Source organism: Molothrus ater, chromosome 6 (genome assembly GCF_012460135.2).
Source record: "Molothrus ater isolate BHLD 08-10-18 breed brown headed cowbird chromosome 6, BPBGC_Mater_1.1, whole genome shotgun sequence".
Taxonomy (NCBI): Eukaryota; Metazoa; Chordata; class Aves; order Passeriformes; family Icteridae; genus Molothrus; species Molothrus ater.
In genome coordinates this window covers 61,001,898-61,024,264 of record NC_050483.2, presented here as the reverse complement: position 1 = coordinate 61,024,264, position 22,367 = coordinate 61,001,898, and the positions used below count along the sequence as shown (strand labels likewise).

At 52.8% G+C, this 22,367-nt stretch overlaps 2 protein-coding genes across 2 annotated transcripts in view; both read right to left on the bottom strand.

Moving 5' to 3' along the window:
• Positions 1-10,635: 10,635 nt before the first annotated feature.
• VCPKMT (valosin containing protein lysine methyltransferase) lies at positions 10,636-14,755 on the bottom strand. The gene is made up of 6 exons (XM_036384293.2): positions 14,544-14,755; positions 14,303-14,413; positions 13,793-13,865; positions 12,738-12,857; positions 11,671-11,775; positions 10,636-11,044 (listed from the first exon to the last, which is right to left on the bottom strand). The coding sequence occupies exons 1-6, from the start codon at positions 14,753-14,755 to the stop codon at positions 11,030-11,032; spliced, it is 636 nt and encodes a 211-aa protein (XP_036240186.2). The 3' UTR covers positions 10,636-11,029.
• Positions 14,756-16,510: 1,755 nt separating this feature from the next.
• The window catches only part of SOS2 (SOS Ras/Rho guanine nucleotide exchange factor 2), a 52,971-nt gene continuing 47,114 nt past the window's right edge, over positions 16,511-22,367 (bottom strand). Inside the window, exons 20-23 of the mRNA XM_036384122.2 lie at positions 20,250-20,511; positions 19,876-19,917; positions 18,900-19,009; positions 16,511-18,270 (exon numbers count right to left, since the gene is read on the bottom strand). Coding sequence (XP_036240015.1) covers positions 17,761-18,270; positions 18,900-19,009; positions 19,876-19,917; positions 20,250-20,511 — 924 coding nt within the window. The 3' untranslated portion in view covers positions 16,511-17,760. The remainder of the gene's footprint in view (positions 18,271-18,899; positions 19,010-19,875; positions 19,918-20,249; positions 20,512-22,367) is intronic.

Sequence of the window (22,367 nt, the reverse complement as noted above, 5' to 3'; positions counted from 1 at the left end):
ACAGCATTCCAGAGGGATACAAAGTTTTCCTGATGTTTTCCCCAGCTGCTCAGCCTGGGAGGGAAATCCCACCGGCGTGCTTTCCTCATTAACCGCTGTCACATTTTCCAGGCAGAGCCTCGGTGTGCCAGGCGCTGATTTGCATCACCAGATCACAAGGATGTGACCTAATTAAATTTCAGCTCTTTTCAATATGATTTTCATACTCACACAGGGGTTTTTTTTTGGACCTGTGGAACCAGCTGTCTCGGCAGGGACGTTTCAGGCTTGGAATGGAAGTGCAGAAAACATCTAATTTCCCACTGGGAGCGGCTGCGGAGGCGAGCTCTGGGGTCTCTCCAAAGCCTTTCCCTGCTCCCAAAGTTTGATTCACAAGAGTGAATTGTGTTATTTTTTTTAGGGCAGATTTTTTTATTATTATTTATGCAGAGGGGAACATGTTAGTCCCACCCTCTTCCCATGCAGATGGATTTAGGTCACGCTGGGAAGAAGGGTGGGAGAACTTGAGGTGAACCACATCCCTCCTGGAACAAACAACCTTCCCAGGCTCAGCACTGGATCTTACAAGATGCCTCCAGTCAAGACAGGTCCCATCAAAACCCACCAAGGCCCCTCAGCACAAGGCAAATCCAACCATTCCATGCACCTAGACCTCCCCAGGAGTCTTCTAATCCCAAAAAAATATTACTTTGAGTCTTAATTTTCCCTGGGAAGGGCCCATTCACCAGTGAGGGTGACACAGGAGGGTATCCCAGCTGGATTTTTGGCTGAATAAGCAGAATCCCCCGTGTTTTCCCGTTGCTATGGCAAGGGGGAGAGCCGGGATTTTTGTGCATGGGTTGGTAAATCCGGCCCGTTCCGCATGGCTGATTCGCCCTCCAATTAATTAAGGGCATTCTTCACTTCCCCTCGCAATTAACATAAAGAAAACCCAATTAACTCCTGCACGGTGGACGCTGAGCACTGCCTTGGGCAGTGTGAAACCTCTCTGCTCTCCTGCAGGAAACATCCAAAGATTGTCAGGCTGACCACGGAGCCCACAGCAGAGCCCAGAGCCTGTTGTGTTGCCATCCCACCCCCATGGAATCACCCAGTTTTCCCTGAGTGAAATCACATTCCTGGCTTTGCCACACCTGTTGAGATTGGCTTCGAGCTGGGAAAGGAGATTTGGGTGGAAAAGGAGATTTCTGGCCATCCTCAGGCAGGCTGATGCCTCTTCCCACAGCTCCTGGGCTGTGATGATACAAAGGGCAATTCTCCTGATCCCTTGGTCATTCACCCTCCTTTTGTTATGGCTGAAGCCATGAGTCTGGGAGCAGGGTCTGGGAGCAGAGTCTGGGAGCAGGGTCTGGAGCAGGGTCTGGGAGCAGAGTCTGGGAGCAGTCTGAGAGCAGAGTCTGGGAGCAGGGTCTGGGAGCAGAGTCTGGAGCAGGGTCTGGAGCAGGGTCTGGGAGCAGTCTGGGAGCAGAGTCTGGAGCAGAGTCTGGAGCAGGGTCTGGGAGCAGAGTCTGGGGGCAGAGTCTGGAGCAGGGTCTGGAGCAGAGTCTGGAGCAGGGTCTGGGAGCAGAGTCTGGGGGCAGAGTCTGGAGCAGGGTCTGGAGCAGGGTCTGGAGCAGGGTCTGGGAGCAGAGTCTGGAGCAGGGTCTGGGAGCAGAGTCTGGAGCAGGGTCTGGGAGCAGGGTCTGGGAGCAGGGTCTGGAGCAGGGTCTAGAGCAGGGTCTGGGAGCAGGGTCTGGAGCAGGGTCTGGAGCAGGGTCTGGGAGCAGATTCTGGAGCAGGGTCTGGAGCAGGGTCTGGAGCAGAGTCTGGAGCAGGGTCTGGAGCAGGGTCTGGGAGCAGGGTCTGGAGCAGGGTCTGGGAGCAGGGTCTGGAGCAGAGTCTGGAGCAGGGTCTGGAGCAGGGTCTGGGAGCAGGGTCTGGAGCAGGGTCTGGGAGCAGGGTCTGGAGCAGGGTCTGGAGCAGGGTCTGGAGCAGGGTCTGGGAGCAGAGCCTGGAGCAGGGTCTGGAGCAGGGTCTGGAGCAGGGTCTGGAGCAGGGTCTGGAGCAGGGTCTGGGAGCAGATTCTGGAGCAGGGTCTGGAGCAGGGTCTGGGAGCAGGGTCTGGAGCAGGGTCTGGAGCAGAGTCTGGAGCAGGGTCTGGAGCAGGGTCTGGGAGCAGGGTCTGGAGCAGGGTCTGGGAGCAGGGTCTGGAGCAGGGTCTGGAGCAGAGTCTGGGAGCAGAGTCTGGAGCAGGGTCTGGAGCAGGGTCTGGGAGCAGGGTCTGGAGCAGGGTCTGGAGCAGAGTCTGGAGCAGGGTCTGGAGCAGGGTCTGGGAGCAGAATGTGGGAGCTGAGTCTCTCTCAGTCCGTGGCATCCACGCCCCCTGGCCACGCCCGTAATCCCTGCCATGAGGTGCAGCCGGTATTTCCTGCTCCCGGACTGCTCCAACTTGCCCTGCACGGCTCCGGCTGCCCCGAGCAGCTCCCGGCCCTCCCTGATGGATTCGGGTCCTGCAGAGCAGCGTGGCTGCAAGGACGAGCCGTGCTCTCTCTAGACTCCCAAAATAAATATGGGAGGAGGGAGGAGATGGCAGTGCCCTGCCAAGATAAAGGTGACACGGCCTGAGCTGGCTCCTGCTGCCTCACCAAGTCCTCGGGATTTGCCCCCAGGATTTGCCTCTGGAATTCCCACAACTTGAATCTGCCTCATCCAGGGGATGCTTGGTCTCTGAGTAGGGAGGTGACTTCCAGCTACTGTCCTATGTTGCTTTCTCACCCACACACTGGCTTCTGAATTTTGGGTTGGTTGAATAAACCATGATTTATCCATGGTTTATCAGCTCCCAGATGACCTGGAGCAGATCCAGTGTCCTCCCCAAGCTGGGAATTGACAAAAATCCCAAGTGCTGCCACCACCAAGCTTTTTTTTTTTAATTTTTTTTTCTGGTTTAACACTTTTTAGGTGTTTGTGTCCAGTGCATTGGGCAAGCCCTGGGTTTGGATGAGGACAGAGCAGCCTCCTCCCCACAAAGGCACCTGGAGCATCCTTCATTTCCAGCCTGAGGAGAGCTGCAGGTTTGGCCATGGAGGGGGTCAATCCCATGTCCCCCACACCCTCCCCGGGGCCACCCACGGCGCTGTGCCAAAGCCACCACACCAACCACCATCACACCGACTGCAATTCCTGAACATCCAGCCCCCAATAATCCTCGGGGACAAAAGACCCCGAGGGCAGCTCCCGCCCCCGCCTGTAATTCCTCCCCTTCACCCTAATCCCCTCCAGGCCCTTCTGTCGCAGCGGCCAAATCCCATTAACCGCGCAAGGACCGCGCTCAAGGGAAGCCGCGGCAGGGGTGGGAGGGTGGGGTGGTAACGCTGTGGGTGGAGGAGCCATCTCTGCCTTCAGTGGGGTTTATTCCCAAAAACCAAAAAGACCTGAGAGCAGGGAGCTGTGTCTGGCCAAGGAGAGAGGGAGGGGAGATGGTCTGGGGCTTGTGGCCATTGCTCTGCTGGCAGTGACTCTTTTGTCCCAGTTTCCCAGCTGGCTTGGTTGTGATACCGGCTTCCAAGGCCCCGCTCCAAACACCCCCGTGGTCCCACTCAGCCTCCAAGACTTAATTTCCACTTGCTCAGGGTTTGCCATGAGCCTCTGAGCTCTGTTTCATGTCTGCTTGCAGAGGAAGATGCTCTAATCTTCCTCCAACCTGGCAAGGAGGATGGCTGGGGATTGGAAGGATGTTCTCCAACCCGGCCACACTCCCAAGGGTCCCAAGCCATTTTCCCATGATCTTGTTTGCCAAGAAGAAGAAAAGACTCAGCATGGAGGTAGCACAAAATCAGGATGGTCCCAGTGGAACCCCACCAGAACCAGAGTGAAGAAAAAGAAAAACCAAAGAAAAACCCAACAGTTTGGATTTGCAGCTTTTGCCAGATTGAACTCAAGCTGCAATTGGGATGTGCAATCAGATAAATTTGGGATGGTGAAGCTCCTGGGATAGAAAGGAGGAGAGGGGCAAGGGGACCTGGAGGGTGCACAGGCAGCAGAACAATGAGAAGGGCTTTGGTGGGGGCATGGAGGATTTGCCAGGGAGATGCTGCTTTTCCAGGCACAGATTGGGTGGAAGGTGAATAAATGATGGTTGGCCCCAGGGGCTGCAGAAGGACCAGGCTGTGCCTTAAATGAGGTGGAGGAACACGTGGAGGCTGAGTCACAGGGGACGAGGTCCAAGCAGCCAGGGGAGGCTGAGGGCAGCACACTGACCATGGCAGCTGCTCCCACACCTGAGCTAATGTTTAGCTTTGGACTTTGCCAAGTTGTCCAAGGGGCAAAGGAGGAGGAGGAGGAGGAATGAGGGCAGGTGACCTGAGGGGGGTTGAGGGTGGCTGTGAGCTGGGCCAGTGCCCAGGGCTGTGACTCCTGCACGAGCTCCGGGTCAGAGGGAGCCACTTCTGGGTGTAGTTTCTGCTGGTTTGGTCCTGGTTCAGCAGGACATTCCCTGACAGGGCCCCGCTGAGCTCCTCCATGCAGCTCAGCCCTTCCTGATGTATTTTATTCCCAACACATCAGGCTCCAGACAGCATTTGCAAGGGCTGCCCTGAGGGGACACTGTCGTGGACAGGGTGAGGAGCCTGGTGGCACCACTGACAAGGCTGCAAACGTGTGCCCAGCACTGGGCCAGGGCTGAGCACGTCCCATTGGCCTGGATAACCCACCCTGGCAGGTGCCTCGTCTCTATTTAAACCCCCTCTCCTGGGATGTAATTAAGGACGTGCCTATTAATTGCTGTGTCACAGCAGCACGGATTGTCCCTGTCACCACCGGTGCTCCCTGGGCAGCTCCCACCGGACCACTGCCATGTGTGTCCCTCCCATCCCCATCACCTCAACCTGCAGCATCCCAAACCTTCACATTTTGAGTTCTACCTTGCAGGCAATTTTGCACAGCAGCATTCTCCAATCCCAGATTATTCTAATGACACCGTGGAAGAGCTAAAAATAGCAGAGCAGCAAAGCATTTTGTGCCTCTCCCCCAGCAGCCGCCGCCGTCGGGAGTGCAGGGGAGCCTCTGAGGTGTTTGCAGGGAGCGTTTGGAGAGTATCACACCTCCCCTTTCCCTTGCCAGCCCTGGATCTTTAAATATCTGGCCCAAATCCACACAAGCCTGTAGCTGCTTAACTCCTTCCTTGCACTCAAATCCAAAGGAAATTGGGCACCTGGATGGGATGGAGAACATGGGGTGGTGGGTGCAAAACACACCTGCAGGAGTGACTCAGCCATGGTGTGGGTGGTGGGATCCTCTCGGCTTCCCTGAGGACCTCCTTGCTCCAGTGGGAGTTTTCCAGCTCCTGTGGGATGCACAGAGCCCACCTGCCTCATCCCACTTCACTTCCTCTCCTGCCAGGGCTCTCAGATGTCTCAGAGTCCTGCATGTGCCAGAAAATGCTGTGGGAAGCAACATCTGAATCCACACAGCTCTCCTTAAAATGAGCATCCCAAAATTGATGTACTCACCCAAAAATGGTGCACTCCCCAAAAAAGTGATGCCCTGCCCCCAAACCAGCCATGCTGGATTTAGCACCTGAACACACTCGGCAGGGTGAAGCAGCAGCCTGGGGGCAGCTGTTCCAGGTTATTTCTGGGGTTTTTTTAAATTATTTAAGGCATCCTATGGGATCCTGAACTCAGCAAGGGTGGCTGGAGCTTGGGAATCCCATGGAAGTGTGAACAACATTCCTCCACACAGCCCTGCCAGCCCTCAGAGCCCACCAGGCATCAGCTGGGCTGGGCAGGGGGAGCACAACCCACAGAAACCATCACCAACTTCATCCACAGGTTCAGAGCAGATTCCCATTCCTGCACTGGGAATGGCTCCGTGCGGCACTCCGGGCACGGCAGCTGCTGCTGGCAGGAGGGCACGGATGTGTGTGGAGAGGCAGGGAGCAGCCAGGGACACATCCAGCCTGGCACGGGCACAGCGGCACTGCGTGCCCTCGGGGGATGCAGGGACCCAAACCGGAGGGGTTTGGGTGCAGGGATCCAAACCGGAGGGGTTTGGGTGCAGGGACCCAAACCGGAGGGGTTTGAATGCAGGGACCCAAACCGGAGGGGTTTGGGTGCAGGGATCCAAACCGGAGGGGTTTGAGTGCAGGGATCCAAACCGGAGGGGTTTGGGTGCAGGGATCCAAACCGGAGGGGTCTGAGCGCCTGCTCCGAGGGTGTCGGGCCAGGACTGCGGGACGGGCAGAGCGGGAGGAGAAACGGCCGATCGCTGCCCCCAGGGGGACAGAAACACCGTGAGCTGCCCCCACGGGGACAGAAACACCGTGAGCTGCCCCCAGGGGGACAGAAAGGCCGATCGCTGCCCCCAGGGGGACAGAAAGGCCGTGAGCCGGTGGCTGCCACGCGCCAGGGATGGCACTGGAGCGGAGCAGAGACGGATGAGTCAGAGGATTCGGGCACAATGGGAAGCGCGGGCTCAGCACGGCCGGGGACACGCAGGGACAGGGACGTGGCGGGATGGGGCCTCAAGGCTGCCAGCGCTGTATCACCCTGAGCAAAGCCTCCTCCAGAGAGGAAAACGTGGCTTTTTTCCGCTCCCTGGTCACAGGGAGAGGAAGGAAATGGGTGAACTCATAGCAGCGTGCATGGAAAGGGCTCTGCCACGCGTCCTCCCCGCCCTGCTGGACACGGCGACACGGGGACACGGGGCTGTCCTGCACTTCCCCTGGCGCTGGCAGGGTACCAGGGACCACAGCCCAGCCTGGCTGCTTCCCCAGGCACCCCCACTTCCCTCCTGCCCACTGCTGCCTTCTCACTTCCACAGCATTCCCTGTTTTATAGCTTTCCTTTTTTTATAAACCCCCAAAAAAGCAAACCCAGGAGCACAAGAGGATTAAGGAACGGGCACACCAAAGCAGGAGCCCTGTTTCACCTCCTGATCCCAGTCACCCCATAAGCCCTCGGCTGCTCCCACATTCCTCAGGGGAATGGGGAGGGCAGGAATAACTGGCACAGGATAATTACAGGGCTGAAGATGGAGGTGCTGCCTGGGCACAAGGTTCCAAAGCTCTCAGGGATGGGAGAAACCTCCCATGGCAAACCCGGGCTGGACCCAGGCAACATCCCACAGGGGAATTTGGGAAACATCCTTCAAAAATGTTTCCGCAGGCCAAAATAGTTTGACAGAATTTCAGCCACCCCTTTCTCTGCTCCTTGTCATCTTTCTTCCACTTCACACGGGGTGGGTGCTGGGAGAAGCTGATCCTCAGAAGAAGACACTAAACTTGGACACAAACATGGGCCACCATCACCCTGGAGGTCCTGGTCACTCCCTGGGGGCTGGAAACCACAGCCCTGGCTGCCCAGGGGTGCAGGAACAGGAGCTCCAGGGCCCCTGTGCTGCACAAACCTCATGGTTTGCATGCCCTCAGAAAAGAAACTCTCTTTTTTTTGTTTCAGGATGTGAAAGGAGACCACAAGACTGTGGTCCCATGGCTTCCCCACCTCTGGATGACAGGACACTGCACCAGCAGCAAGCAGATCAATCTGACACCGTTGCAGGAGGGGAAGGCTGGGATCCCTCTCCTGGCATCCCACACACCCTAGAGGCACTCGTGGGGCAGTGCTGGGCCAAGGAGCCACATGCACACCACCACTGTCACCAAGGAGTGACCCCATCCCCAGCCTGGGCTGCTAAAACACCTGGGGTTGGAAATCACGAAATTCCTGCATGGTTTGGGGTGGAAGGGACCTCAAAGCTCATCTTGTTCTACTCCCTGCCATGGGCAGGGCACCTTCCACTATCCCAGGTGGCTCCAAGCCCTGTCCAACCTGACCTTGGACACCTCCAGGGATCCAGGGGCAGCCACAGCTGCTCAGGGCACCTGTGCCAGGGCCTCCCCACCCTCACTGCCAAAAATTTCTCCCCAGTATCCAGACTAACCCTGGCCTCTGGCAGTGGGGAGCCATTCCCCTGCTCCAGGCCCTCCATGCACTGCCCACCTCCCAGGGCCCCATGAGGTGGGGGGCAGGTGCAGCAGGGATGGGAGAGCCCCCAGATGTGACCTCCTGTCACTGAGCTGCTGGGTGATTGTCACCCTGCCGCTGTCACTGTGCTGTTTGCTCCTTGGCTGGGGCTCAGGAAGTGGCACAACAGCAGCAGCAGCCACACAATCAACCCAAGGCACCGTTTAACGGACTGGGAGCCCACAGCAGCTGGGGGGAGCAGAGCCACAGCAATAAAAACCCTGTTCCTTAGTGCTGCAGGCAAGAAGTGGGGAATCCATCTGTCCAGGCCTACAGGGCACAGAAAACGATTACACAGCTGGGGAGAACAGTTTCCCAAGCAAAGCCACCAGCCCTGAGGGATGAGTGGGAGCAGTCCTGGCCTCACACAGTCCCAGGGGCTCTGCAGCAGCACCAGGAATCACCCATGGATGGCCAGAGCTGGACACCAGCACTCCTCCTGGCAGCTCCCCTGCACCTCCTGCTTGTCCTAGAAAAGGGAAAAATACCCAAGGAGCACTGAGGGTGCTGCAGTCTGTGCCTGATACCATGACAAGAAGCCATCAGTGACTGATGTGGCTGGTGCTAAGCTGGCACTGCACACCGTGCTCCATCCAAGTGGAGCTGGAACAGCTCCCCTGGCTGCCACAGCCAGCAGTGAGCAGCCCAGCAGAGCCCCAGAGGCACCACGGGATGGTGGCACTGCCACTGCTGGCACCAGAGGGACAGGGCAGGGCAGGGCACCCTGCAGGGCTGGGGGCTGAGCCAGCACAGGAGCTCTCCCAGGAAAATCACGCGTGACCTCTGCACCACAGCCCACACAGTTTCCCATGGCCGGGGCTGCTGTTGAAACCATGCCAGGAAATGATCCACAATTTAAGCATGACTTCAGGCAAACGCCTCAAACTCCCAAATGTCTCTGCCTGACACTAAAGCAGCTCCCACAGCAGCAGCAGCAGCTGCAGCACAGGGAGGTTTCCTGCTCTCTCTTGTGAGGACAAAGCTCAGCAAGGTGAGGCACAGGGTGGGTACCCAGCTGGGATGTGGTGGATTTGGTGCTGCTGGCTCCCACCACAGCCAGCCTGGAGGCAGAGCCCAGGGATGAGCTCTCTTACATGGAGAGCTGGGACAGATTTGGGCTGGCATGGCAGGAGGGACTGCCAGGGACAGGAATTGTCCTGAGCACCTGCTGTGCCCCAGAGGCCAGGCAGAGCCTGACTGTCACAACCAGACTTCTCCAAAGAACCCCTGAGCTCCATGGAAGTGGCACCAAAACTCTCCAAGGAATTAGGACAAGTCCAACTGGGACAAACAGGACAGGTGAGAGAACAGAGAGGCTGGCAAGAGGCAGGATCAGCACCTCCCTCACATCCTGTTTTCCATGAGAGCTCCACACCCTCTCCTAGTTCCGAGCAGGCAGCCATCAGCCCCTCAGGCGCGATGGAGCCGAGCCCCAGCAGGATCTCATCCCCTCTCCCAAAGCCCTTTTTGCTCCCCAAAAGCAGCAGTTCCACGTGGTGGCTCTGGGCACGGGGCCCCGCCCTGCTGCCCTGGTTAGCAGCAGTTTCCTCTCCCAGCTGCAGCAGAGCAGCAGCACCAGCTGGGTTTTACATCCCCCTTGCCGGGTGCAGGCAGTGACAGGAGGTGACGCAGGGGGTGACACGACCCAGCCCCCTCCCACGAGGTCCCTGTCACTCAGGGACAGTCACAACCCGAGTGACACAGGCCCAAAGCTGAGGGCACAGCAGAGCAGCAGCCAGCAGGGAAGAAAAAGCACAACTTCTTCCCTTTTTCTTCTGAAGAAGAGATCTGAGCCCTGTGCAAAAGGAAGTGCTGATACCACACATCCTGCAGATGAAACACAGCTACTCCATCAGCTGCAAACCCTTGGGAAAAGCTGCTCCCCTCTGCATCTCCCCCAGCACCGAGCAGGGTGCCAGAGCGGCCCAGTGTGACATCATCCCCAGCACTGCTGGGATTTGGGGATCTTTTCCTCATTTTTCTGCAATAAGAGCTTCCACCTGGGAAGCCACGTTGGTGTAAACATTCCAGTAAATCCCTTCCTGCAGGCCACTGGGTAATTAAGGAGCTCTTTTCATAACAAGGTAACAAATAACACGCGTGGTTTGACAAATTAAGTTCTCGTGTTCGCTAATCATCGCTCGGCAAGCCAGGACAGTGGTTTAGGATGTGGGAAGTTTGCAAGGAATTCTCTTACTGGAGATAAAGGGAGCCTGAACTCAGGGCAGGTGCAGGAAACTCCTGGGAGCCTGCAAACAAAACCAGTTTCTTACAGAAAACTCAGCCACAGTAACTTGTGTCTCTGTCACAGACCCAACTTCCACAGCTGCTTCCACCACAGAAAAATGAGAATTCCTGCAAAATTCCTCCTCTAAGCCACCACTGAGCTCCAAGAGGCAGAAACACCGAGAGCCACAAGGAACCTGCTCATCAGAATAACCTGAAGGTGTCAAACTTGAACACTGCAGATCCTTGCACCAGAAAAGCACAGGTGAAAACAGAAGGCAGAACAATTTTGCACAGGTGTGTTTTATCTGTGCAGGAACCACCACCACGACAGCCCCAGCTCCTGGAAGGAGCCTCCCAGGAGGGAGCGACACAGGAAGCACAGGATGAATGAACAACCCACATCTGAAACCCAACTCCCGTGCCAAAGTTTTATTGACCGGCCGTTCGAGCCACTCCCATTTTCCCCTCTCGGCGGTGCCCTCGGAGGGGCTCGGTGAGCAGAGGCACCGGCACAGCCCCCGCGGTGCCCTCGGAGGGGCTCGGTGAGCAGAGGCACCGGCACAGCCCCCGCGCCGCTGGCCCGGCTCCATTCCCCGCCTCCCCGGGCCGCAGACACGGGCAGCCCGCAGCTGTCCGGCCGGAAGGCGCTGTCAGACACCTCGGCTGCCGAGTGGGCCAGCCAGAAGCTGCTCCGTGCAGATGAGTCACAAGCACAGCGCAGACAGTCCCTCTGTGGTGTTATCCCATCCCCGCTGCTCCAGAGCTCTGCCAGGGAACCCATCCTGTGCTCAAAGATCTCACGATGGGAAATTCTGTCAAGAGATTTTCACAAAGATGACAGATTTGTAAGTGGCCTGGTTTTGTTCAAGAGCTGAGCCTGCACGTTGTGTAGCCCAATATGCAAAATATTTTCTTCACGCTTCATCACATAACCCCAAAACGATCAAAGCAATCCTGGCAGCTGCTGGCCATCACATCTAGAGCCTGGTTTTGGGGAGAGGGTGGCACAGCAGAGCCCACAGTGCCGAAAGCAGCACCAGGCATTTTATTTTTATTACTTTGGAGCCTCTAAACTCCAGTTTGGAGATCCCACCCCACCAGTGCATGGAAGCAGGAGACATGTGAAGCTCAAAGGTAGAGCTGAAGAGGAGGGCTGGCACCTGGAGCACCAGGTTTGGGAACAAAGCAGCTCCTTTGTACAGCAGGGCTGTGGCTCCACAGGGTCCCAAATTTCACAGTCAGACTGGAGCTCCACCTCTGGAGTGCTCACGCTGTGCCAAGGAAACAGCAGCTCTGGGAATTGCTGGCAGCAGTTGCTGTGCTGGTGCCATGAACCATGCCAGTGCAGGGTGTCCCTGCCCATGGCAGGGGGTGGAATGAGAGGAGCTTTGAGGTCCTTTCCCAACAACCCAAAGCATCCTGGATCCTGTGCACCTACCACCTGCTTCCTGTGGATGCTCACGATGTGGATGTCCTCGCTCCGATACTCCTCGTCGTGCCTATCCAGGGGAATCTTCTCCAGCTCAAAGTCCCTCTGGAGCAGCTGTTCCACAAAGAGCAGTTCCACAATCATTCCAGACATTCCCCGCCATGCAGCACCTCACCCTCACTCAAAATGCTCCAGCACTAACTTGAAGCTACAGACATCTGCAATACTCCAGAAAATTCTATTTAAGCTTGTGGTAAAACACTCCTGGAGGGATTTAAGAGATGTGTGGATGTGGCACCTGGGGACATGGCTTAGTGGCAGTGCCTGAGGGATGGTTGAACTTGATCTCAGAGGACTCTTCCAGCCTAAATGATTCTGTGAATCTGTGATTTTGCTTCAATCCCTAACATGCTAAGCCAAACCACAGCACCTGCCTGTCTGCCAACCCCCTCAACTGAAACAGAGAGGAGAGAAAAAAAAAAAACAGACTAAAATCCCCCAGTATCAGCTCTGGGCCGTGCTCAGATTGCCTGGGCTGAACCTGGCAAGGAAGGAAATCAATCACACACAAAAAAAGCAGAAATCAGCCAGAAACACCAAGACCTGTTGAGTTCATTGTGGGAGCAGCACCTCAGCAGAGCCGAGCACAGCCCTCCTCACTGCCAGGAGTGTGAGGCACTAATTATCAAACAGCTGCTTTGATTAACACCAATTCCCTGGAATCCTCAGCCTTTTCATTTCCTTTTTTGCAATATTACAGGTATTGTATATATAACCCTGCACAAGAGCTGCTTCTCAGCAGTCACCACAGGTGCAGAGTTAAATCTGCACTGACCATTATCTCCCCACAGGTGTTCCCTGGGTTGCTTTTCCTCACCTGCACACAAGACACAGCTGGAACATTCAATTAAAACACTTATTGTTTTAATTAATGGGCTCTCATTAGAGAGAAGGAATTTTTTCAGAAGCACCTCTATCACTCAGGAGAGAGTTTTGAGCTCCAGAGCAAAACTTTGTATTTTCCCTCTACTTTCAGTGAAGCAGCCTAAAAGAAAATATGCTTAAAACTCACTTACTTCAAAGTATTTTCTCTCAATTTCAGGGTTCTTCCCCATAGTCCTCTGTTCATAGCAGCACAGGACACAAGTGTCAGGGCCTGTCAGGTCCTTCAGGGTCTTCAGCAAGGGCTCCAAGGACTGCCCAGAAAAGGTTAAACATTTTCCACGTGGATTTCAAGTTCATTTCACTGGTTGCAATACCCTCTAGCTAAAGTCTTCACCCAAGGGAGGACCTCCCAGTTTCACTTTCCTGCTAGTTATTTTTAGTGCTTTAACTGGGACAAGAAGAATATGGGGAAAAAGCTGGGAAGCAGAGGAGAAAAGGGGACTCACAGGAGAAGAATTTCCCAGACTGACCAAGAAAACTGAACTGGAATCCAAGCCAGAAACAGCCCACAGTGCTGAGTGGGCACTTCCTTGAGGCACACAACAATGAGTACTCCTCAGTGTGCTTCAGAAGTGAGAGTTTTCTCAATTATTCCTGGAGGATGGCTCAGATCCAGACCACAGTGGAGGGAAATGGGACCAACAGGCAGGGACTCGATGCCAGGGGCTGGTAAAGCCATTGGAAGGGCACTGGGACATGGGGTTTTTCAGGTTATTTCCCTTTTCCTGCAGCTTCCCTCAGCTCTCTGTGCACATCCTGCAAGCTCCAGCTGAGGACACGAGGCAGACTGCAACAACCACTCAGCTGTGGCAGGATTTCTCCTCCTGCCTTCCCAAGGAAAGGGTGAGGAGAACCCCAACATCAGACTTGGCACTTTTACATTTAATTTACCAATGAGTTCATATTTTGCTTCACCATCCCCAATGTTTAAAAAAAAACACGGGGAGGGGGAGGGCACAAACATTCAATTTGGGATTTTTAACATAAAAATAGTCCCTGGTTCTATGTCAAATGGCCTTACATCTATTAAAATGCATTGTCCAGTCTTGTTCTATCTGTTTCCATAAACCACAGGGACCATGACATGAGCACAATATTTATCTGAACACTTCTCATAGTAAAGACACTGACCCCACCCCCTTCCCAAGAAACCTTTCTGTAGGGGCTTAGCAAAGTCCTCATTTACCTCCTCATAGTAAATGCAATCAGCCATGAGTATATAATCAGGGGGAGGCTGAAATTCTGTTACATCTTCACCCCTAAAAAAATAAAGAAGAAAAAACCAACAAGAAGTGAAAAGAAGTTTTAGTAAAAACACGTAGTAAAGGACTCAGCACAAAGTTAACTATTGTGTTCTCATATTAAGTTTCCCTCTCCCAGCGGGAGGGGAATTTAATGAAGGCAGTGCAGAATCCCAGAATGGTTTGGGTGGGAAGGGAACTTCAATCCCATCCCATTCCTTCCCCTGCCATGGCAGGGACACCTCCCACCATCCCAGGCTGCTCCAAGTCCTGTCCAACCTGGCCTTGGACACTTCCAGGGGCAGCCACAGCTTCTCTGGGCACCCTGTGCCAGGACCATCCCACCCTCCCAGCCAGGAATTCCCAATTCCCTGTATCCCATCTAAACCGACTCTTTTCAACCTGAACCCAGAATCCCCGTTAAAGCTGAACATTAAATAAAGGCTCATACAAACCATTTCAGTACCTTGGCTCGGACGGACCCTGTGACCAGGTGCTTGTTATTCTCAATATTAACCATCAACAGCTCCTGCAGCTCCTCCAGGTCTGTGACCGTCACGTTCGCCCTGTAACACACACACGTGGTTAGGGAGTAACGCCATGGCAGGGGACACTCCGCACTGCACAGAAAACAGGGTTTAAAGGAATCGACAGGGTCTGAGGGAGCAGACAGCGCCGGGCAGGGAATCCGCTCACCCCAGCGTGGCTGCCATGATGCCGACGGCGCCGGTGCCCGCGCCCAGCTCCAGGACGTGGCGACGGGCGAGGGGGCAGGCGCCGGTCTCCAGGAACTTGGCGAGCACCAGCGCGGCGTCCCACACCACACAGCCCACGCCGCCGGCCGCCCGCTGCTCCAGCCGCAGCGCCGGCCCGGCCCGCCGCTCCAGCTCCCTCACGAAGCCCGCCATGGCCGCGGCTCTGAGGCGGCGCGGCCCCGCCCCGCCAGGAAATGGCGGGCGGGCCCTGAGGGGACGGCGCTGCCCGCCCGCTCTGGGCGGCGGGAGAGGCTGTGAGGTGCGGGCATGGAGGCTTTTCCAGCCGGAATAATTCCAGGATTTCGGCAGCCGTGTCCAGCCGGAATAATTCCAGGATTCCGGCAGCCGTGTCCAGGCGGAATGGATTCCAGAATTCCGGCAGCCGCGGCCCTGAGGGAGCGCGGAGCCCTCAGGAGCCGCTCCCTCATCCCTCCTGAGGCGCTCCAGCCTGAGCCCTCCTGAAGGTTTTGTTACAAACCGCCCTCACACAACTTACAAAAACTCTTACAAACCTACAAAAAAGGTCTTAATAAACTTACAAAAAAGTTTTAATCATCCTAGAAAAGTCTTAGTTAAGTCTACAAAAAAGGTCTTATTAAACGTACAAAAAGGCTTTAATAAACTTAAAAAAGGTCTTAGTAAGCCTACGAAAAAGTTAATAAACCTATGAAAAAGGTCTTCATAAACCTATGAAAAAGGTTTTAATAAACTTACAGAAAAGGACTTAGCCTACAGAAAGGTCTTAACAAACCTGCAAAAAGGTTTTAATAAACTCATAAAAAAGGTTTTAATCAAGCAACTGAATATGAGTTGATTCTGCGTCGACATCTTGAAATGCAAAGGTTTTTGATTTTTCCCCCCTTGGATATGTGGAAGAAAGTTTTCTTACTTTATTTCTTCATTTCTTTTAGAGCAATGGGAGGCCTCTTGGTGGTCGGCAGATTCACCTTGGGAAGAAGTTTTCTGAGGGAATTGCCTTTTCCCACACGAGCCAACTTCAAACCCAAACTTCACATTTTTCCCTTCCAGCATTTTTTTTGTTGTTCTTTTTACCTAGCCCTCTAATTATGAAGTAACTGAAATGGTATTTATTGCTCTCTTGAACCATGCTGGTGGGAATCTCACTGCCTTTGACCACTTTCCATGGCCATATTATGATATATTTTACTGTGGAATATTCAAAATGGTTCTGACATAAGCACTTATACAGGAAGGCATAAAGCTGACATCTGTATTTTCTAAAATGTGGCAGAGAATTTTTTTCTCTTCAACAACACAGAGAAGTCTGAAAAAATATTATTCCTTGTTAAGCAATAGCTGCTGGTGGGGAGTTCAAAAGAGTCAATGCAAATAATCTAAGAAAGAATTCCACTTTTCCAAGTCATCTTCCATTTCCTACCTGCACTTCCAGTCTGTGCACCACAAATTTGGGACTTCTTGAACCTTATTTTAGCAAAATGAAGCAGCTCTCCTGTAAAAAGTGTGAATGGATTCCAACCCTCTCTTCTTTCTCAGGGAAGGAGCACAGAGGAGTCAGGCAGTAAAGAAAAAAGATAGAAAGATAGAAAAATACATCTGAAATTGGGAGGAGGAGAAAACTGGGGGGATCTTGGTATGATCCTGTACAGGGGCAGGAGTTGGACTCCTGATGGATCCCTTCCAACTCAGGGGATTTCTAATTAACATCCCTCTTCAGTCCTATCTCCTTTCCAAAAAGGAGAATTTTCCAAATGGAATGCCCAAGACAATGGGAGCAGCTTAGGCAGACTGATGAGAAGCTGGAGTGTGATTTGGAAGCCTGGGATGAGCCAAAGTGGGACCAGCAGCATGGAAAATTGGGCCATTTTGTACTGTCAAAAATGCAATTCCCAACCTCGTCCTTGCAAGGAACACGCACTGCTCAAGCTCTTAAAAATTAAGACCGGGGTGATTTATTAATCTTGTTAAGAACTCTGATACAAAGCACAGTAAAAGGCCACAAACCAGTAAATAAAATGTGAAGGCCACTTTATAAATGCTGCTACAGAACTACCAGTAAAACAGACTCACTCTCACACCAGTTCAAACACGGCCGTTCGACTGGCAAAGAAAAGTTCCATTCACTTATCAGTTTAAAAAGTTTAATAAAGCTTTAAGTGTTTGCTGGTTTAAATGCTACCAATTTCCAAAGTGGATTCACAAGTTAAGTGTAGATCTAGAGGGAGTTATTAGGTCTGGAAGGCAGGACTGTTCCCAAGCCAGAGGAAACGCTGCTGGCCGGATCCAATCCCAGGAGTAGCAGACTGTGTTATAGGCCTCGAAGTCAACTTCAATTTATACAGGTCATTAGCATATCTGGAAATATACAATATAAACAATTGTACAGGCACATAGCTTTGTTCTCCACAACAGCACACAAACTCTTTAGCTTAAGACACCTTTGCCTATCAAAACAAAAAAGGCACATCTGAACAGGATGCACGTGAAGTACTCGGGATCCTCCCCGACATCCGAGACGGGTACTCCTCCTTCATCCTTTCTCCAAAGAACCAAGACCAAAGGAATATTTTGGTATTTAGATTTCAACCTATTTTCTTTTCTTTGTCTTCAGCAGCAAATCAATGGCAATTAAGACATGGCATGAGAATATTCCAGAACAGGAGCTGTCACTCAGGAACCTCAAGGCAAGTGGTCAGAGGTTTCAAACCTGTGACGCTCTGGGATCCTTGTGTTGTTTGATCATCCCATTGCTGGGTGTCCTTAATTTTAAAAAAAGGCCACTAGTGCTCAAATTTGAAAAAAAATTCCACAGACGCACCTTTGTTTTTTGGCTCAGTGCAATTAAATGATGTCAGTTTAAATTCACTTAGTGTAGTTTACAGTGCAAAAGGTCTGTTTTGTGTCCTGGCAGAACGGTCGGCACTGAGGATGTGAACCAAGGCAATGCTGCTGCTCACCTGAGGGTAATGCTGTCCAACCACACAGGCTGGAATGTGTGTAGTCTGAATTTTTTCCAATTTAAACCTTTTTTTTTTTTTTTTTTGATCAGCAGCACTTTAAGAGCATAATTTGTGAAAATACTAAAATACACTGCCTTTTTTTTTCGAATAAATTAAAAAAAAAAAAAAAGAGGAACTTTACAAACAGTATTCCAGTGTCAATGACTACTATGGCTAAGGTCATTGAGGAGTTTCTGCATTTTCTAGCAAAGACAGTCTGTGCAAAGGAGGGTGGGAGAGCTCCCTTTTGTAAGTCTTTGGTGGCAGTTTGGGCAGCTGGGGGCTGGAGTTGTGCCGGGGCGGCACGGGGGGCACGGGCGGCTGGGCCAGGTTGTTGTGGCTGGCGCTGAGGACGCAGCAGCGGCGCAGCACCCGCGGGGAGGGGGTGCTGGGAGGGGTGCCCGGGGAGCTGGGGCCGGAGCCGGCCTCCCGCAGCCACTCGGGCTCCCGGGGGAAGCGGCCCAGCGGCGGCGGCTGCAGGCTCAGCGGGCAGTTGATGAAGTGCTCGGGCGGGCGCAGCGGCACCGGGGGCGGGGTGTCGGGGACGGGGTCCCGCGGGGGAGGAGGAGGAGGGCTCTGCAGGGGCTGCTCCAGGGCGGCGGTGTAAGCAGGAACGCGAGGTTGGATCTTTGGAGGCGGCGGCTGCCGAGGTGGGATTGCTGGAGGATCGTCATCCGACTTGGAATTTCCCTGTGGTGTGGTGGAGAAAAAGGAGGTGTGAGAAATGGAGAGCACGGAATGCCAGAATGGTTTGGGTTGGAAGGGAACTTCAATCCCATCCCATTCCTCCCCCTCCCATCCCATTCCTCCCCCACCTCCCACTATCCCGGGCTGCTCCAAACCCTGACCAGCCTGGCCTTGGGCACTGCCAGGGGCAGCCACAGCTTCTCTGGGCACCCTGTGCCTGGGCCTCCCCACCCTCCCCGCCAGAATTCCCAATCCCCAACATCCCATCTAAACCTTCTCTCCTTCAGTTTAAAGCCATTTCCCTTGTCCAGATGTTTGGATAAAGAGCAGTCTTCATTCAGATGAGGAATTCTCCTGACCTCTGCCAGTGGTGCTGTCAGAAGCACAGCAGCTGTGCCCTTGATGGGAATGTGAACACTCTGTTCCTGAAACTCCTAGCAGGGTTTGGACACTGGGAATCCAAAACTTAAAACCAGGAAACTGGAGCTCTGCATCTCAAAGTCTTTTAGACTGACAGAGCCCTGTTTGGATCAATGGCTGAACTTGACAATCTTCAAGGTCTTTTCCAAGAGCAATGATTCTAGATATTGCCCAGTTTATCACCACAGTTATTCCATCCAGGACAGCAATACCTTAGCATTGGAAGCATCCTGATCCATCTTTTTTCGTGGAGGAAGTGGAGGAGGGTTCTGAGGCTCATCACTCAGTTTAGGGAAGCTCCCCCAGGAGCTGAAGAAAGTCTCTGGAGAGGGAAGAGCAGATCTTTTACTCCTTGTGCAATATCTGAGGAACATATTCTGGAATATCAAGCCAAACTCAAAGCAACTCAAGTAAGATCTTTGTGCTCCACAGCAACATGAACCAGTAACTTCAGCAGCATGAAATCCTTTAATTCACTGCTTTAATCAGATCTAGGCCTCACAAAGTGTTCTCCTATGTCCAGTATCAAAAAAAGGCATCAGCAGTCTGCAGGCAATGCTGAGAAACAGGAATATAAATCCAGGGAACTCCAAGTGACTTCTTACAGAGGGAGAGAAAAAAGTCCTCAGATTAAAACACAACACAACCCCTGACTTGTATTGGTGATTTCTGTCACACCTTTGTTTTCCTCTTAGGAGTGCACTGAGCTCTGTGTCTACATCAGGCCTGTGCTCTCCAGCTGAAAATTAAATTACTCATATTTTAAAAAAATGTGTGTAGAATAAATAAAGAGAACAGCTGAAAACCCAGGTGAATGCAGGATATCCTTCACAGATGTAGCACAAAATGTGTCTCTTCCTTCCCAGCAACAGAGCAGTTATTTTCATTACGTGGAATTAGGAAATTATCAAGTTGCTTTATTTGTAGCTTTAGTCAAACAAAACAATCATCAAGGACATTCAAAAACAGAAGGAAAATCATGGGAGAGCCTGGAGATAAAAACCCAACCCAAACTAAACCAGCAATTTAAGTTTTAGGCTCTACATTCTTTACTGGACATCTGATCTAAAAGGAGCCCTTCTGAATGCAGCCCACATTCTCATCCCAGATTTCAGATTTTAGTCCCCACCGAGCTCTCCTGAACCCAGGAAAGGCAGAATTAAAATTTAACAGAGTTCCAAAACTCACTCGACTGAGGCAAGTTCACAGGAGCGAAGATGCTGTTGTTACCTGGGAAATAAAAAAATCCATTAAACCATTTCCAGACACAACCACTGCACTGCAGCACATAACAAATGCCTGAATAACCTGAGAGATCAGAAAAACCCCAAGTTTATCTGCTGCAAACCTGAATGAGAATTTCCTGTGGAAAACACTCCTAAACTGGAGAATTCAACTCACGCTGGGAATTAATTGAATCACTTCACATTTTGCAGTTTATTTTTTTAAATCCTGGCACACACACACACACGCACACACACACCCACACACCCCTCCAATGCATTTGGGAAGCCTGAGGGACAGCACCAACGATTATGGGCCCACGGTAAGTGGTTATTTACCATAAGAGCTGTTGAGGTCAATGTCCAGGAAGACGCTGAACTCGGAGGAGGCCGACACGGGCGGCGTTGAGGGGGTGTTGGGGGAGGTGGGGGCCGACGCCGCCGTCTCCTGCTCGGCCTCGGTGATCCTGCTGAAGCTGATCTTGCTGGGCTCCTTCTCCAGGGGCAGGGGGTGGCTCCTCAGCGTGCCCGACGTGGAGCCGTGCCTGCCCGTGTTGGGCCTAATCCCGGGGGATTTCAGGGGATACGTTGTTTTCCTGGGCTGGATGGAGACAGGGGGGCTGTTAGCACTGCAATGTTCCCAACACTGCAACGTTCCCAACACTGCAACGTTCCCAACACTGCAACGTTATCAAAACTGTTCCCAACACTGCAACATTCCCAACTGCAACGTTCCCAACACTGCAATGTTCCCAACACTGCAACATTCCCAACTGCAACGTTCCCAACACTGCAATGTTCCCAACACTGCAACATTCCCAACTGCAACGTTCCCAACACTGCAATGTTCCCAACACTGCAACATTCCCAACTGCAACGTTCCCAACACTGCAATGTTCCCAACACTGCAACATTCCCAACTGCAACGTTCCCAACACTGCAATGTTCCCAACACTGCAACATTCCCAACTGCAACGTTCCCAACACTGCAACGTTATCAAAACTGTTCCCAACACTGCAACATTCCCAACTGCAACGTTCCCAACTGCAACGTTCCCAACACTGCAACGTTATCAAAACTGTTCCCAACACTGCAACGTTCCCAACACTGCAACGTTATCAAAACTGTTCCCAACACTGCAACGTTCCCAACACTGCAACATTCCCAACACTGTAATGTTCCGTATTGCAACATTCCCCACTACAACAGGGTCCCAACAGTGCAACGTTCCCATCACTGCAGCATTCCATACTGCAACATTCCCAACACCGCAACGTTCCCAAAAACTGCTGCCGTTCCTCACTGCAACACTCCCAACACTGCAACATTCCCACACTGCTGCCATTCCCAAACACTGCTGCCATTCCCCACTGCAACATTCCCAAACACTGCTGCCATTCCCCACTGCAGAAATCCCAAACATTGCAGCATTCCCCACTGCAACATTCCCAACACTGCTGCCATTCTCCACTTCAGCATTCCCAAACACTGCTGCCATTCCCCAGTGCAGAAATCCCAAACACTGCTGCCATTCCCAAAAACTGCTGCCATTCCCAGTGCAGAAATCCCAAACACTGCTGCCATTCCCAAAAACTGCTGCCATTCCCCAGTGCAGAAATCCCAAAAACTGCTGCTATTCCCCACTTCAACTTTCCCAACAATGCTGCCATTCCCCACTGCAACATTCCCAACACTGCTGCCATTCTCCACTTCAGCATTCCCAAACACTGCTGCCATTCCCCACTGCAGCATTCCCAAACACCATTGCCATTCCCCACTGCAGCATTCCCACACTGCTGCCATTCCCCACTGCAGCATTCCCACACTGCTGCCATTCCCCACTTCAACTTTCCCAACAATGCTGCCATTCCCCACTGCAACATTCCCAAACACTGCTGCCATTCCCCACTGCAGCATTCCCAACACTGCTGCCATTCCCCACTGCAGCATTCCCACACTGCTGCCATTCCCCACTGCAGCATTCCCAAACACCGCTGCCATTCCCCACTGCAGCATTCCCAAACACCGCTGCCATTCCCCACTGCAGCATTCCCACTGCAGCATTCCCAAACACCGCTGCCATTCCCCACTGCAGCATTCCCAAGGCTCTGTGAGGTATTTTTGCAGTATTTCTCAAAGAGCAGCACAGGGGTTCAGCAGATGGGAGGTGCAGCGTTATTTACACAGCAAGGGTTTGCTGGGAAGCTGTGCATGCAGCTGAAGAAATCTCTTTTTTCCCCACAAGTATGAGGAATGAAGAGTCCAGGTTCTGCTGCCAACCAGGACAAAACACTGGGAAAAACAGCCTTGGGAAATAAAAATTGGCTTCAGGTGCCGCTCAGAGCTGCAGCAGAGCCCAAGAGCAACACCACAGAAACAGCAAAAGCACAGAGGGTCACCGGGCCCTGCACACATCCAGGACCAAGGACACACTTGGAAACACATTGTCCCTGTCC